Raw genomic sequence first — 15906 nt, 5'->3', positions numbered from 1 at the left:
GAACTTACTGATTATTGAACTAATTATACGGGTGTAACTGTATCTGAACTATGCAGGTTAAGTATGATTTATTTCCATTTGTTTTTGGAGTCATAAGTGATCTTTCTAGTTCAGAAAAGAAGTCAATATTTCAGGCTAGTTAAAAAAGAAGTTATTTTGGACGTAATACAAAGTGATGCCTTTATATCTTTTTTTTTTTTTTTGGTGGGATCACCTCTTTATGTCTCATTTGGATGAAAGGCGTTGATCCAAATGGCTAGTCGTTTGAGCTGCTTTTAGGAAGACAAAATTCAGTAAGGGGAAAAAAAAAGACAGAATTCAGTATAATCCATGTTTCATAAGAAAGAGAGATAGATCTTTAACGAGAGTACAAAAAAGGAAAAAAAAAAGAAGAAGAAGACTATCAATTGCCATGATGCCAGAGATCCTCATGCAATGGCTTCGTGGAAGCCAAGCAACAAACAGAAGACAAACTTTACAGACCGCATTTCAAATCATCGAAAAGAAGAGTTTGAAGCCATCCAGGTGGTGGATCAAAGCAGAGTTGGCCCTCGCCCTGTAGGGCATATTAGTCCATGCCCGATCGAAAAGTAATATTTTTGCAAGATAGTATATCACCTCAAGCATATGATCCTATGGTAGCATCACTGTTTCGAGTTCAACATCAAACTTTTTCAGACCTCACCAATTTATTTTTCTACTAAATAAAGAAGTAGAGGAGACCCTTATCTAAGTTTATATGGTACTTCAACTGATTTGATAGCGCGCTATCTCCGTCAATTTCTCCTGCAGCTCATTTGGACTTATAATTTTCTCGTCATTCACCTGCATTAGCTAGGAAGTGATAGTAAGATTATTGGATATCTCATCTGGAAAAAACCAAAATGTACATCCATAAAAACAGACATATATAAATATGACAGAAAATTAGTACCTCTGATTCAATAACATGGAGTAGCCTTTCATTTACTCGTGTGGAAATGCAGCTTTTGATAGACTTGCCTTCTGAAATGAGAAAATTGAGGATTCTGGAAAGAGGAAGATCTACTTTGGATCCAGTGGTTATGGTGATCTCCATCCCTGCCCTACAAGTTTTAACCACAATACTAGGTTGCTCAAAATCTTCCTGTGGATTTTCATTCTCTACAACCTTGGAAGTGGTCGGATTGATAAACCATTCCTTGAGCTTTGCTCTCTTGCTCTTCAGCTCATCTACCTTCTTCTTTTGAAACCTAATATATTTCACGGTCGCATGAATATGATCTGATATGGACCGCTTCCCCTAGAACAATGAGAAACCAAAACCGTTAGAAATGCTCACCCTCAATATGATATGAACTCAGTATGTTATGTTACATAAAATGAGTGAATTTTTTCCTCCCAATTTTCTTTAATTTTTAGACAAGGAAGGTTGAGATGGAAATGGAGAATAAATTGACGAAAGTCACGTGCGCCAATGATATTCAAACACTCGTTTTAGTTTATTGCACACCATTCACAATGTTTTTTTTAGACTAAATAACAAGCATATTACGCGCTATGTGGTAGTTAAAAAAATAGTGAAATATTAGTTTGAATTTAACTTTTTGCTATTGACTGTTAATTTTAACAGAAAAATAAATGATGATACTTTAATTCAAACTATGAGAGAATTATATATAGATTTTTAAACTATAGAAGAGTCATGTGATAAAACACCAAATTACAGGAGGTAAAAGGTAATTTATCCTAAATAAAATACATAGTAGAGTCAGCAATGTGCAAAAATCTTTTAAAAAAAATAATAAAAGGTATGTTAATGTCATTTTCTTAAAAATTAAAAATCCTTAATCTTAGGGCTATGTTGATTTTCCTATCTTTTGTTTCTGTAAGCGACGTTTGAGGATTTGGAAGAGAGGCAGTAAAAGGTTCAAAACCCTCTAGCATTCGTCTAAGGTATGGAAATAAGATTCTTGATCATGGAACTATAAATGTTTGACACAACATATGACCGAGCTTTACCTCGAGATGTTGAGAGGGGATCAGTGAACGCAGAGTCTCGTGAAGGCCAGCCGTCTCTTGCCTTCTTTGCCTTTCGACATCTCTATGTATGATCTTCTTGATGTAGTCTCTAGGGCTCTCCTCAATGTTTTCCAAGGCACTAATCTTCCTTCGACGGCCCTGTTTTGGCTTGGACTTGGCAACAGTACTAAGATCCAAATCATTAAAGGGAGGTTTATTCACATCCACCAGAAGTTTATCGTTTTGTTGTTGAGGACGAGGAGGTGAAATAAACTTGAAAAGTTCATCTTGGTCACTTAGCCATTGAGAAAACATGGCTAGCTAGAAAAACCAGTTGCCTTTTTATTTTCTACTTCTTCTTGGCTCAAATTCAAATAATCAGTGGCTGTGTCGCTCTCCTGCTGTAAGTATATATGCTACTCTTTATAAAGGTGGCAGGATGGCAGTGAAGAAGGCTTCGCTTGGGCGCCAAATCATTGTGGGGACTACATGATTTTCCCAGGTTTTTGCTAGCTAAATCTTGTTGGCTTCGTTGCTCAGTCCATCCACATTGCCAACAACGGTGCACCCGTCGTAGCAGCACGAAAATATATATATATATATATATTCCTAACTTTCGTGGCATATTATTACTAATCAGAAAGTACCAAATATTGTTTTGAATCATTTCTTGTATAGTATTTGTTAGCCAAGTACTACTTGATCATACGGGATCCTCAGTGTCACTTTTTCAGTGGCAATTCAGTGTCTTCTATATATATTTATGGCAAGTGTTTTATTTATTTAATTTATCATGTGTTGTTTATTTAAATTTTTTCTACCATCACGTGATAAGTTGGATTGGCACTGGACGTGGCACCGAGTAGTGGCATACAGGATCCCAACTGCTACTTGACAGTGAGTGGTCAATTTTAATGCACTACGTAACATGTCGCGTTTTGTAGGTGCTCTGCTCTATTCAATGTTTTCTCATAATTTGCTAAAACCAAACATAAGGCTAGTGGGGAAGTAATATATATACCTGTAAATTGATATCATTAAGCCATGCATGAAGAGCAGTTTGCATTAAGTTTATTTATTTATTTTGAGTTTCTACTTAAAACTTTTAAATTTATTTTTAATTAAAATAGCATTCAATATTTATTTCAATAACTCCAAAACAATTGTATTGTGGGAGAGACGTCAAAGAGAAGTTGATTGCTTAGTGAGGCGATGTAAGGGAATATAGGAATTTTCCAAACTATAAGGTTTCAAGTCGGGGGGAAGGGTAGTTCCTAATACTTATTAGGGAAAATTGTGACAAAAACTTTAAAATTCTTATAAAAATTCTAAGCATATTCTTTAATTTTTATAAAATTGAGGAGGGACAATTGTCCATATCGTGAATGAGACGTGGCTCTGCCACTGCATAGGCTTGCAATCATTGCTGCCTTTGTTACCCTTGTGCTGTAATATTATTGGTATGGCAAACATATTCGTGTTAAAAGCTCTATATTAGGTTTACCACGTGTTGAGAGCATGCATAGAAAATGCACAGATGCTTATACATACATAAAGATACGTGTGTGTATATATATAAACATATATATATATATATATACATACATACACACAAATATATATATATAAGCGTGTGTATCTGTGTGTGTGAGGGGATAAATCAACTTTCTACCATTCCAATTAAGATAAAAGGTGTTGTGAATTCAGCTTCTCCCATTGTATTATTTTTTGCTCACTATTTTTTTCTCAACAATTTTCATGGATGCAACCAGAAATCAACATAACCAACAGGTCAAGTAAACCAACAAATTTTAAAAACCTCAGAATGCAAAATTTAAGGTCAACCAATTTCGTATGTGGACTGACAGAAGTTATCATGACTATGACATTCCAACAAAACGGTCAAATTATTGAAAAAAAAAATAGAGGAGAAAACTCTCAAACAGTCATGCTATAACTTCCACAATTAGCAATACCCACATTTTGACAAAAATGCCAATAATAGTTAGGGTTAAAAGATAAATCAATTACTTGATACTTAAATCGAATTCGGTTTCATAAGAATTAGTTCAAATTTGGTTCGCCAACTAGCCAAATCAAGATTGAATAGTATTTTATATTCGATAACATTCAAATTCGATAAAATATTTGTTCAAATTCGATTCGGTAAGAAAAAAAATAAAATTTGAATAAAATTTTAAACTCATTAAAATAATCAAACAAACTTGAACACGAGAGTGTTTGAGTTGATTAAACTCGTTTAGACCTCTAATAATGATAATAGGTTTCACCCATATCTTTCACCGGATCTCTCTCTCACTCTCAACTTTTGCCAACTATGATTCTAAAAAGTCAAGGACTTCTCTTTCGCTAATTGTGCTTGTCGGAATTTCATTTACAGCTCTAACAAAAAAAAAAGAAAAAGAAATAATAACATTTTATTTATATTACTTGGCAACTGCAAAAACAGCCACCTCATACGATTGATCCTTTAAAAAATCATTACGGCAGACAGAAGTAATACTAATTTTTGGAAGATTAGGGAATATATTGAGAAATATAGAGATATGCGATCTATCTGATATGGAAGCAACACTGGCCATTGAATAAGACAGTGAAACTGATAGAATTTGCATCTGTAACTGTAGTAATGAAAACTAATTTACTTGCACTCAGGTTAAAATAAGCCCGCTCACCACTGAATTACCCAAAAAAAAAAAGGAGCCCTTGTACCGCTGAACTACCTTTTCTGTAACAAGAATTACATGGAAAATGCCCCATCATAGCATTTGTAAGAAAGTACTTAAACGTTTTTAGATTAACTGTTTTCATGTCTTGTCTACCTCTCCTTACAAATGATTTCAAAATGTTGTCCACTAATAAAGATTTACTGCGTGTAATTTGTTTTTAATTACATGTTCTTTTCCACTTTTATGGACGTACAAGTACAACTCTTTATATGTCCTTCTTTTCCTGGCAACTCTTTATACGTCGAAATCATATCTTGTGTGGACGTTTTCATTTTAAATGGATAAATTTCTATTATACAATGACTCAATAAAGGATTATACTTGACCTATATTGAGTATCAAGTTAGGTAAGATTACATAATTGATCAACTCTTGATACAACGACGCAAGTAAAGTCTAACTCCTTCACTCGTTTAGTGTACATGCTCACAAATGAGGTAACACGAAAGCATCGTAGGCAGTCATTAAGGCTTGGTGGGGTGGGAGTTCAGGGAGTTAAAACTTTGATTCACCCAATGCCAATATATAGTTAATAATACTAGTACAAGTTTCCTAAGTCGGTGGTGGACGATTGGTATTCATTTGCCATAATCCGTCACGTGATTGTAGTAGCGGAAGCAGTCTAGCTATTTGATGCAACAACTGATTATATAAGAATTCTCGCTCAGCGCTGACAATCAATTTCCGACAACTCAAAATGCAGAAATACTTGAACAACATAAAAGAATTGATTTTTGTTTTCTTGACGATTGGTGACACCTAAATCGAGCATCCAAAATTTGGTAGGGATTTTGTTATAATTTTTTGCTATCTTTTTTACTTGCCAGAATATATAGTAAAACGGAATGTTTGATTTTGTGTCCACATTAGTGAACTTTGAACTTATACTCCGGGCTCTTGATCAGGGGGAATTTCAGGTACATCTCATACTATTAACCATGCAAACAAATTGATCCCTGAGGCCTAGGTTGGAAGCTTGGGTGGGAGGGCAAAGAAGAGAGAGAGAGAGAGAGGAAGGAGAAGAAGAAGAGATGATTCTAATTATATAAGTCAGCTTTGTATCTTAACTATATAGTCATAGGTTATCAAGGAACATTTGACCTAGTGGTTAAAATTGAGATGTCAAAAATTAGAAATTATATGTTCAAAGAAGAAAAAAAAAAGAGAGAGAGAGAGAGAGAGAAAGGGAAAAAAAGAGATGAAAAAAAAGTTAGAGATGATTCTAGTTATAACAGCCAGCTTTTTGTATCAAACTATATATTTATATGTTGTCAAGAAGGTTTTGATCCGATGGCTGAGATTGAGATTTCAACAATTAGAGATTATGTATTCAAATTCCCTATTTTCTCTTCTCGCTCGTTAAATCTCTTCCTTCCCTGATTCGAAATACGCTAGTTTATTAGTTGGCATAGCATAAATTTTAGCTACGACTTGCTCGAGAATGACTACAGTTTCATGTATATCGCATACTACTAAGAAGAATCTATGTTTAAATTTTTTTTCCGATTTAGGAAAGAAATGATTTCTATACCTCACAAGGTAGAGGAAAGGTTACCATACGCGTGAAAAATAATGATGTACTCAAATGAAATTGTTTGGCATTGCAAGGTTTAGAAGATAACAGATTACATGTAATTATTGTTTGGAAAAAAATGTCATTCTATGCGATACACGATTCTATATGATAGGAACAAAGTTAAAATGATATAATTCCTTGATTTTAAATATTCTCACATTTATATTTATCACTTAAGCATGCTGTAATTTTCAATCGCTTTCCGTGAGTGAAATCTAAACTTAATCCTCTAACAACATTCTAAAATGAAAACACCAAAGCTATAGGTTGTGGTTAGCCAATGGAAGGATGGGCGCCAGGTGCCAACCATGCCTGCTGACGAGCGTCAAGATTCGAGGACAATAGGACTTAACCACTGGTCAACCTTTGCACTTGATTAATATTGACCGTCTCGTAGCTCATTTGTCTGGTGTTGGAAAAAGACAGTATGCATCGTTATAGACATTTGGGCGTGCATAATTCTGGCAGCCCTCTGGGATGGTACCCATCTTACCGTTGCATCTTGTATTTGAAATGCCTTGTTTGTAATTTTCCTCATTAAGACTTTTGTTTAGAGTTTACAACGTTCTGCTTTACAGCAAATAATTTGTTGTAGACTTTTAGTGCATTAATTATCATCATAATTTTATATCTCAATTTCTATGAAATTTAAAATCTCTCCATTTCTTTGATTTCTTAAAATAAACCGATGGCTCTAAGTAAGAAATATGTTTTTTTTTTTCTCTTCTTCTTCTTCTTTTTTTTTTTTTTCTTTTGCTTCTTCTTCTTCTTCTTCGTTCACGAAGTTATAACTGGACTGGACCTATCCTAAAGAAATGAAAACTCAATCTTTTTATGAGCCTTTTTCCCACAACAAATAGCGTCCGTCTTCAAAAACTTAATGGTTAGAGTAGTACTAGTCCAAAAAATTCTTGGAACGCATAAAAATTGCACAAAATCTGTTATATGACACTAATCTATGCCATGTTAAAGCATTACACATAGACGACAGTTTCTACTGATATTCCAAGCTTTTGGTTTCTTGTCCAGGCTTCGTTTGGATTGAACCAAACGAAGGAAGGGAAGGGAAAGGAAAGGAGAGAATATGAATGGAAAAGAAAGGAAAGGAAAATAGAGGAAAATGGTTTCCTTCCATCTTATTTGGATTAAATATGGAAGGAAAAGAAAAAAAAATACTGAATTTTTATTTGGATTGAAGAAGGAAAAAAAAAAGAAAAGGAAAAGAATAAGTATCAACTTAGTGAAAAAGATAGAGAAAAACAAATGATCTTTTAAAAATATTTAAATTCATTTCAATTTTTTTTTCCAACAAACGTTAAATGGAAGAAATCTAAACTTGATCCTCAATCCAACTCAAAAGGCAATTGCTTACTTCTGGGTTCGACCAAGGGACTTAAATCTCACTCACTCAACTCTCACTGGACTGATGTGAGAGAAAGGGAAAAGGGAAACACTCGCACTCTTGGTTTTACCCTCAGCATTGGCTATTACCCTCTCCATGACTCTTGTTTCTTTTCAACAAATGTTAAATGGAAGAAATCTAAACTTGATTCTCAATCTAACCCAAAAGGCAATTGCTGACTTCTGGGTTCGACCAAGGGACTTAAATCTCACTCACTCAACCCTCACTGGACCGATGTGGGAGAAAGGGGAAAGAGAAACACTCGCACTCTTGGTTTTACCTTCAACATTGGCTATTACCCTCTCCGTGACTCTTGTTTCTTTCCAACAAATGTTAAATGGAAGAAATCTAAATTCCGCCCACTTTGGGCAGAAAATAGAATTTAACAAAATAAAATAGTTAGAGCCTTCCCCTCTCTTTTCCTCCTTATTCTTTTCTTTCCCTCTCAAAAGTCAATCGAAACAACAAAATCATGTTTCTCTCCTATGCTCCAATCCATACTCCACAGGGGAAAAGTGTGACTTTCCTTAATGTTGAGGAGGCAAATTGTAATTAACCCTTCAAAAAATCAGAAACTAATACCTGTCTTCTTTTTTTTTTCGTTTTTAATTTGAACAGAGAAAAACCGGTTTGTGTTACTGTTGGGGCCTAAGAAAGGGTTTCGTTCTTTCACTCTACCACTATCACTGGAAAAAGACTAGGGCTGAGAGCTTTATCGAAAATCTTCCCAGAAAAAGGTTCATTCGCTTTCTGTCTCTGCTTCTTCCAAAATTCCCCAAAGTTTTTGTTCCGACCCTCTTGTGCCTCTAATCAGGTAAGCTTTTTTCTCCGGCTCTGAAGTTGTTAACTACTTTTATGTATTATTCAGCATTTGTATGTAGTATGAATTGTATCTGCTTTGTTTTCTTATTGGCATGATTTTTATATTTGTATCAAGTATGTTGAAAATTTTGATAACTTTTGGTCTTAATTATTGCTTCTAGTAATTAATGTTTAAGTAGGGGCTAATGAATGACGGAATGGATTTTATGGTTAATTCGAGATGTTCTTTTATTGGAAATCTGTTCTTTACTTGGGTTTTAAGGGTTTAAATAGGCGTAATCTGGAGGTGGATTGTTCATGGAGCGTGATTGGAAGTTAGGATTTAGCGTGATTGGAAGTTATTGAGGAAGAGGGGGTGGGGAGAAGGTTTTAGCTTTTACTTAGTGGCAAAATTACGGAAGAAATGGTTTTGTAGGATTTATATGGTGTCATTGGCTGTGGGATCTTTGGTTTGGTGGTGGTCCTAGGTATAAGAGTTAAAAGGATGGAAATGTTTTGACTGCTTAACAAGAATATACGAAGAGAGTTATGGAAATGTTGTTGTCTTGAGGGACTTGTTGAATTAGTAAGTGTTTGGCATTGAATGTATCTCACTTTAAAGATTTCTAATTAAGTCAGGTTATCAGAAAATAGTAACAGCTGGAAACAAGGCAGGTTTGCGAGGTTTCTTGGTTGTGTTGAGTTTCTAACTTCGGAACCGATTGTAAATGGAATCGCTTTTATTATGTAATCTGAGTAACTTGCAATTCCAATTCCAATTCCAATTTTGTTGGAGACCAAAGACAGCTTTAGTTCTCGTCCTATGGACAATTGAAGAGGTTAAGCTATGAAGAGGGGCATCTAGATTTGCTTTTGCGAGGCTGATGTTGCAAGTTTCTCATATCTTCCTTAGTGACAATTGCTTGACTATCGGAGTTTCTCATTTTTTCCTTCTGCGAGGCTGATGTTGCTTGACTATAGGGATTGCCTTCTACTGATATTGATGCGCATAATCTTACTAAGTTACTTTTATACATGGTCTTTTGTTTAGAAAAGTAGAGATGGAATTTGTATTACTGTTGTGCTTGATTGAGTTTTTCCATTGCTTGGGCAGTATAATTTTGTAGATTTGTAATATTTTGGCTTTCTGGCTTCTATAGTAGCCTAATTTGCAATAGTTTGGCATGTGCCTGCTAACGTTTTTATAATCAAGATTATATGTTTTTTAGCATGAGCTTTTGGTAATAGTTCCACCAGAAAGGATGTGTTTACTTGGGTTCTTTCCATGATATGTTTTGTTGGTTGATTTTTGAAAATTTCTTGTGGTTATTTTCTAGCTTCTGGCTCCATAATGATATTCCTTGATATTAAATTCAGTTTCCCTTCATCTGATACCTGATCGTATAGGTGGTCAACAAGACATGTCATCTGATACTGCCAAAGAAAACGCATCTGTAGTTGATTCATCAGTGACTGAATGGAAAAATGACAGGAATCTGGATGGTCCAGGTACAAATAATTCTAATAATTTACATGTCAGCAGCATTATGTTAGATGATTGTGCTGCATCTGAGTTCTGACTTTTCATGATTATGTGCATGTTTTGTCAGTTGGAGTTTGCAAAGTATCCTAGACCAAACATTACCCCCCTTACCATAAAAAGGCAAAAATGGGTATTCTTAGATTAGTTGATTCACATGTAATATGCTTATAATGGAAAACTTTGTTTCCCTGTCATTCTCTTTTTCCCTCTGTAATTTCTTTTTCTTTTCACCTATTTTTTCCTGAGATGCATTAGATTATTGCATATGCTAAAATGTGTCTGTTTTCAAGGTTTGTCTTTTACTTCAGAAATCTCTGACCTGTTGATGAATTTCTGTTATCCAAATTGGGTCCTCCTATTGAGACTTTAGGTGGATTTGGCACGTTTTCTGATTGAGGGTTTTGTTTTTCTTAATGTGAATTGCTACTTTTCACTCCTTTCTGGAACCCAGGTTTGAGTAATGAGTGAGAACCTTATACAAAATCCCCAATTTAATTAAGTGCGAGAAAATAGGCCTAGCAACCTCCAGCATGGATTTGAATACTTTTGTAAGTTACTTTGGCTCCTATCTCCTAAGACCATGTTTAGGTTGAGTGATGAATTTCTGATACGACATGAAAGCACGATAGGAAATTAGCATTTTTGGGCTGAAAATATTTGACATGGAACATGTTATTGAGTTTATGAAACATGCATTTATGTTTAGGGGAAGAAAAATTCTTTAGAGTTTTGTTTGTTTGAGAAAAACCTCAATTATTTGTTAAAATTGAATGGTTCATTACAAGATTGGTTTTGTCAGGCTCTTTTATTTCCTTTGCTCGAATACATTATTCCTAGATTTTTCCTTTACAGGGAAGATTGGTAAATGTAAATATGTGATATGTCAAGTTGCACATAGTTGGTGACTATAATGGATGTGGTTACTAAAGTCCGCTGCTCCTGATGAAGTTTATTTATCTGTTACACTGGGGCTATGGATAAAACAATTCATACCTTTGTTGCTTTGCATTAGCCATTCAAATGAATAAAGTTGTAATAGTTTTGTCAGAGAGCCATAGCTATAGATCCAATGAGGATGGCTGTCAAATTGGAGCAGACGAGCAAGTTCACTCTTATGAACAGCGTCAAAATTGTAGTGAAACTAAAAAGGGTAAACCATGCAATACAAGATACTTCATTATCAAGAGTTTGAACCACCAAAATATTGAGTTGTCAATTGAGAAGGGAATTTGGGCTACTCAAGTCATGAATGAGCCTATTCTTGAAGAAGCCTTTCGTGTAAGGATTCCTTTCAGTTTATTGGAACATTTCATGAAGATTTTCTTACTTTTCTTTAAAGGAGGATTGTACTCATTTTGCAGAACTCTGGAAAAGTAATTTTAATTTTCAGTGTCAACATGAGTGGGTTCTTCCAAGGGTATGCCCAAATGATGTCTTCCATTGGTTGGAGACGAGACAATGTTTGGAGCCAAGGAACTGGTGGAAATAATCCTTGGGGTCGCACTTTTAAAGTCAAATGGCTGCAGTTACATGATTTGCCTTTTCAAAAGACTCTGCATCTAAAAAATCCATTGAATCAATATAAGCCTGTTAAAATTAGTAGAGATTGCCAGGTATGAGTTATAGTTTCTTCTACTTAATGCCCATCTAATTTTAGTGTGTAAAACTGCCTGTCCTTTGGTCAATTGGGAGATCTTTTGGATAGGCGATTCTGATTCATGTGATCTTCTAGGAGTTACCTCAGGATATTGGTGAAGCCCTTTGTGAGCTTCTTGACGGGAAGGATGATGTGGATGTCAGTTTGAAAAGGTTAACATTTTTTCAATTTAGAATATGAGCATACTGCAGATTACTTGTTAGCAAGTTTATATGCTGTACCAAGGTGATGCAGGGTTGAATTCTCCAAGGTTGATCTTCCTTTGAGGAGGCCTTGTGTGGAGCCTTCTGGTTCATTAAGATTTGAAGACTTTGTGCCTTCAGTGCATATGGCACCCACACTTTATCCCTCATTAGTCTACCACCATCAAGCTGAAGCTAGTAGATTTGACCAAGGATATCAGAGACCAAGTGGTATATTTCGAGATTCTCGTTCTTCCTTCTGAGAAGAATAATGCTTACATTTTCACCATGACCTTTTGCAGCTGGAAGCCATGGGAATGTACGCTCTGACAGTGATACATCTGCTCAGTTTATTGGTTGGGGAAAGTCAACTGAAAGGAGCCCCCTTGCTAGTAGTTTGACTGAAGATGATCTCCTGGAAATGGTATGGTTTTGTTACTGAAATTTAAATTACTAATTTGGGAAAAGTACTGCTATAGCATATAATCCTTGTTGAAATAATTTAATTCCCTTGAGAATGGGTGCTTTACCCTTTTGAATTTAAGTAACATTAGGACAAGGGGTACTTCTGGAACATTAATAGTGACACAAAATCGTGGTTCTCAATAGCTGCTCTTGCTTTTTCAGCTGTGAGATGAATAAGCGGGGAAAAAATGAATAGAGGCATTGTCTTGTCTTAGTTTCTTGGCTAGAGTGTATTGTGTTATATTGTCTAACATTCTGTATCCAATATTCTGAATCTGTTCCGTGAACTTGTATGGAATACTTCTAGGTACCTAAACCATGTTTTTTGTAGCTAATCAACTGTAATTTGCTATTGGTATGTTAGCATCTTGTCCATATGTTTCTCTAAGAAAGCTGAGATTGTAATGATTTTGGTTACCTGATGGCTGATATTCTTTTAGCTTATTGATCATCATAATTTGCTTAAGCTACAGTTTCCTCTCTTTACACCATTAGCTCCTCACCAAGCCCCTTAACCCCCTACCCCCACCCCCACCTTCCCAAGGAAAGAAAAAATGAAGTATCCCAAAATTTTTTTCCTCCCAATATAAAACAAAAGCAAAGATTAAGTAAAGATTAGATAACAAGATAATACCCTGTAAAGATGTTGCTTTGCAATGGTTTCTTTTAAATGTTGTCGCACTCCTGTTATTATTGTTCCTTGTTTCTTGTGCATTGCATTTTGGTGGTTGCTATACTCTTCCTGAATATTCATGATATTACAGTTGGTGTGCCTTTTCATTTTAGATTGTTTTCCTGATACTTTTTTTTTTTTTTTGGTTATCTCATTGTGTAGACATATGAAGAGTACCTTGAAGCTCATAGCAGACACAACAAGAAACTATACCAGTCGGTTAGTAGTCTGTGTACCGCAACATTTAAGTATATAGTAGAGAATGAGATGATGAATATATTGTGTGAGTTACTACGGTTTGAAAGATCGACAAAGTTTTAATTAGACCAGGCTTATGTGAACTCCTGTCTTCTTGGAACCTTCTTTCCTAAAGGACATGATTGGGCTGCATATGAATCCTGACATGAGCACATTGGTTTATTACAAGCAATTAAAATCATGAATGTTGCTAAAGCCATGCTGATGTTCTATTTTAGGATATCGGAGATTTGTTTCCTCAAAAGACTCTTTCGCCAGTGAAGATATATGATACAAGTACGAGTAAATGATATATCTGGTTGGAACTTGCAATTGAATGTTCTAGTGTATAGTTGGAGAAGTATGGAATAGTAAAATCAAAATTGCTGAGTGTATGGGCTGAGAATTCTTTGAACTGACAGACTCCCCCGCCTAATTTGTGCAGTTGTATTGATCTGCTCTTGTTTGACTTTTCTTTATTTTTGCATACTATGATTTCAAACTGACCCATGTGCAATGATGCTTTATCTGACAGGGTGCTGTGCCAGCCTCCAACATTCAAAAATCATCAGTTAAAGCTGCACGTTTTGATGATGTGTAAGGCTATTTACATTTTCCATAAATGGTCACTTTGCAAGGCAGATGTGTTTATAATGTAGGGCACACAATTTGCAGGAAGTTGGGCAGCAGTTCAAAGAAGAGGCCTCGTCACAGATCCCCAAGACGATAACTGCTTTTTCTAAGAAAAGACTGCTGTAGTTAGCCCAATGATGAGACTGAAAATGTCCCGGGTTAGAATTGTTCTTTTTGCACAAAATGGCTTTGCTATGGAGTTACTACTTATTTTGTAATTCCTGGAACTAGGAGTTAACTGTTGTAACGTTGTATTATAGTGTTGACCTATTATATGAATCATTAGCGAACATCTTTTTAGTAAATTTTTTGTATGGGTGGTAACAAACTTGTACAGAAAATGACTGTTGCCTGCCCATAACCCTAGATACGTTTTGTCAGTTTGATGTCCTCTCTTTTTTTTTTAAAAAAAAGAAAACTGGGAATATTTCCTACTGTACAAGATTTGATAATTGTCCTTTTGTTATGGCTTGTGGTGGTGGACTGGTTGATAAAACTAGGGCTGAAGGTGATGCTCACTCTGAATACTGTACTGATGGAGGGGTTGAAGAGGATAACAGCTCAAGCTGATGGCTATGCAATTCCTGTTGCTGATAAGAGCAGAGTATTTGGTGTTTTATGTTGAATGGTTGTAATATGGACGAGATTTCATTAGATAGCTGACTGAGTTACTATTTCAAAGGGTATAGCTAGGATTATTGTTTGCATACATAGGAACAGATGTGCATATTGGATAAATTATAAGGCACTTGATGGATTTTAGTATCAGATTAATTGGTCTCTGTGTATCTGGAGCCTACTGGTTGAGGGGACAGTTCTGCTGTTGGACTATTCTGGGTTGTTTTTTCATGTAACTATGAATATGTATGAAGTAAAAGCTGGCCTTCTTGATGTCTGTCATCAGCTCCTCGCTGCAATGACTTGTCTTCCATCTTATGAGAACAATTAAAAGCTAAGGCAGAGGGTTGTGTAATTTCGACAAATTTGATGAGAGAATTATTCAATTCAAGCCGGATGAATGAAGATTGAAAATCCACTGTTGATTATGGTGGTCGATCATGTAGATGGGATTTGTGCGAGTGGTAGGAGGAACTTCGTATTGGACTCCTACCCCAACGCTTACTGAAGCCCGACCTGACCTGCGTATATGCATTTATCTCACTCTTTGCTTTGTTACCTTAATTTGCAAAAATTATGGACTTCACATTTTTAGCCAGAATTGGTTTTGTGGCACTCGACTTTTCAGCCGAATTTTAACCCCTGGAAAATGGTTATTACCTAATCCTTCCCCCGTCCTTTTGTTTTAAATTGCGGAAATACTCTGCTACTGATATTTTCACGTCTTGGTGAATAATGCAATGTTTTCCATTCATAACTCTTTTGAAAAGATATATCACTATTTTTTGTTCTAAAAAGAACACCCATAATGATCCGTATCGTTTATGAATGTATGTATTTTAGAACATTTAAACTTATCATGAATTATCATATCTGTTCTTGAATCCCTTTAAGTGTATTTGGTAAGAGTATTTCCATGCATATAAACCAGCCTCTTGTTTTTTTTTTTTTTTTTTTTTTTAAAATTAAATGTTTTGTTAGGATGGGCAATAAAATGGATTTTAATAACTATGAGATTATAAAATTACTTACTAAGTTCTAACTCATCATAGAAGAAAAAGTGAGAAACATATCATCACATAAGCAAACCTTTTTCTTTTTTCCCCTACAAATTAGTAATTAAAAAAACCTCTCTAACTTACTCATGATCTTACTCATTAAAAAAATAAAAAAGATTTATTTATGATCTTACTGTCTTATGACCATGTACCCCTATTATTTACCATTTAAACTTTGCCTATAAAAATTCCATTCTTCTGAAAATAAATAAAAAAAGAGGAAAATTTTCTCAATTGGCACAGTAAAAGCCTAGGACATTTTGTTTAGACCTGTCAATCGGGCCATTTGAGCCGAGTTTTCGTAAACTTA

At 35.2% G+C, this 15906-nt stretch overlaps 2 protein-coding genes across 6 annotated transcripts; one reads left to right on the top strand and one right to left on the bottom strand.

The window, feature by feature from the left end:
* Positions 1-747: 747 nt before the first annotated feature.
* LOC113704990 (transcription factor bHLH118-like) lies at positions 748-2316 on the bottom strand. The gene is made up of 3 exons (XM_027226854.1): positions 2002-2316; positions 935-1282; positions 748-825 (listed from the first exon to the last, which is right to left on the bottom strand). Exons 1-3 carry the CDS (start codon positions 2314-2316, stop codon positions 748-750), a joined length of 741 nt encoding a protein of 246 aa, XP_027082655.1.
* A 6048-nt stretch (positions 2317-8364) lies between these two features.
* On the top strand, positions 8365-14362 carry LOC113704027 (uncharacterized). Of its 5 annotated transcripts, none has more exons than XM_027225640.2 (11): positions 8406-8543; positions 9938-10039; positions 11122-11351; positions 11435-11686; positions 11806-11882; positions 11965-12143; positions 12215-12336; positions 13213-13269; positions 13527-13584; positions 13823-13884; positions 13963-14225. In XM_027225640.2, exons 2-10 carry the CDS (start codon positions 9952-9954, stop codon positions 13861-13863), a joined length of 1104 nt encoding a protein of 367 aa, XP_027081441.2. In that variant the 5' UTR covers positions 8406-8543; positions 9938-9951; the 3' UTR covers positions 13864-13884; positions 13963-14225. The 5 variants fall into 5 exon arrangements, with proteins under 5 accessions (XP_027081439.1, XP_027081441.2, XP_027081440.2 ...); XM_027225639.2 differs by having other exon boundaries at positions 11113-11351; positions 13963-14104; XM_027225638.2 differs by lacking the exon at positions 13527-13584 and having other exon boundaries at positions 8365-8543; positions 13963-14362.
* Positions 14363-15906: the final 1544 nt, after the last annotated feature.

The sequence above is a fragment of the Coffea arabica genome, chromosome 8e, assembly GCF_036785885.1.
Source record: "Coffea arabica cultivar ET-39 chromosome 8e, Coffea Arabica ET-39 HiFi, whole genome shotgun sequence".
NCBI classification, from domain to species: domain Eukaryota; kingdom Viridiplantae; phylum Streptophyta; class Magnoliopsida; order Gentianales; family Rubiaceae; genus Coffea; species Coffea arabica.
The sequence above is the reverse complement of the archived record's forward strand: the minus strand, read 5'-3'. Positions and strand labels throughout refer to the sequence as shown.

Excerpts from the sequence above, each read along its gene's own strand:
- LOC113704990 (XM_027226854.1), bottom strand. The coding sequence starts at position 2,316 with ATGTTTTCTCAATGGCTAAGTGACCAAGATGAACTTTTCAAGTTTATT. Across the intron at positions 1,283-2,001 it reads TCCCCTCTCAACATCTCGAG|GGGAAGCGGTCCATATCAGA; the intron begins GTAAAGCTCGGT and ends TCATTGTTCTAG. Across the intron at positions 826-934 it reads TCCATGTTATTGAATCAGAG|GTGAATGACGAGAAAATTAT; the intron begins GTACTAATTTTC and ends TAGCTAATGCAG.
- LOC113704027 (XM_027225637.2), top strand. The coding sequence starts at position 9,952 with ATGTCATCTGATACTGCCAAAGAAAACGCATCTGTAGTTGATTCATCA. Across the intron at positions 10,040-11,112 it reads CAGGAATCTGGATGGTCCAG|TTTTGTCAGAGAGCCATAGC; the intron begins GTACAAATAATT and ends AAGTTGTAATAG. Across the intron at positions 13,885-13,962 it reads GCTGCACGTTTTGATGATGT|GAAGTTGGGCAGCAGTTCAA; the intron begins GTAAGGCTATTT and ends CACAATTTGCAG.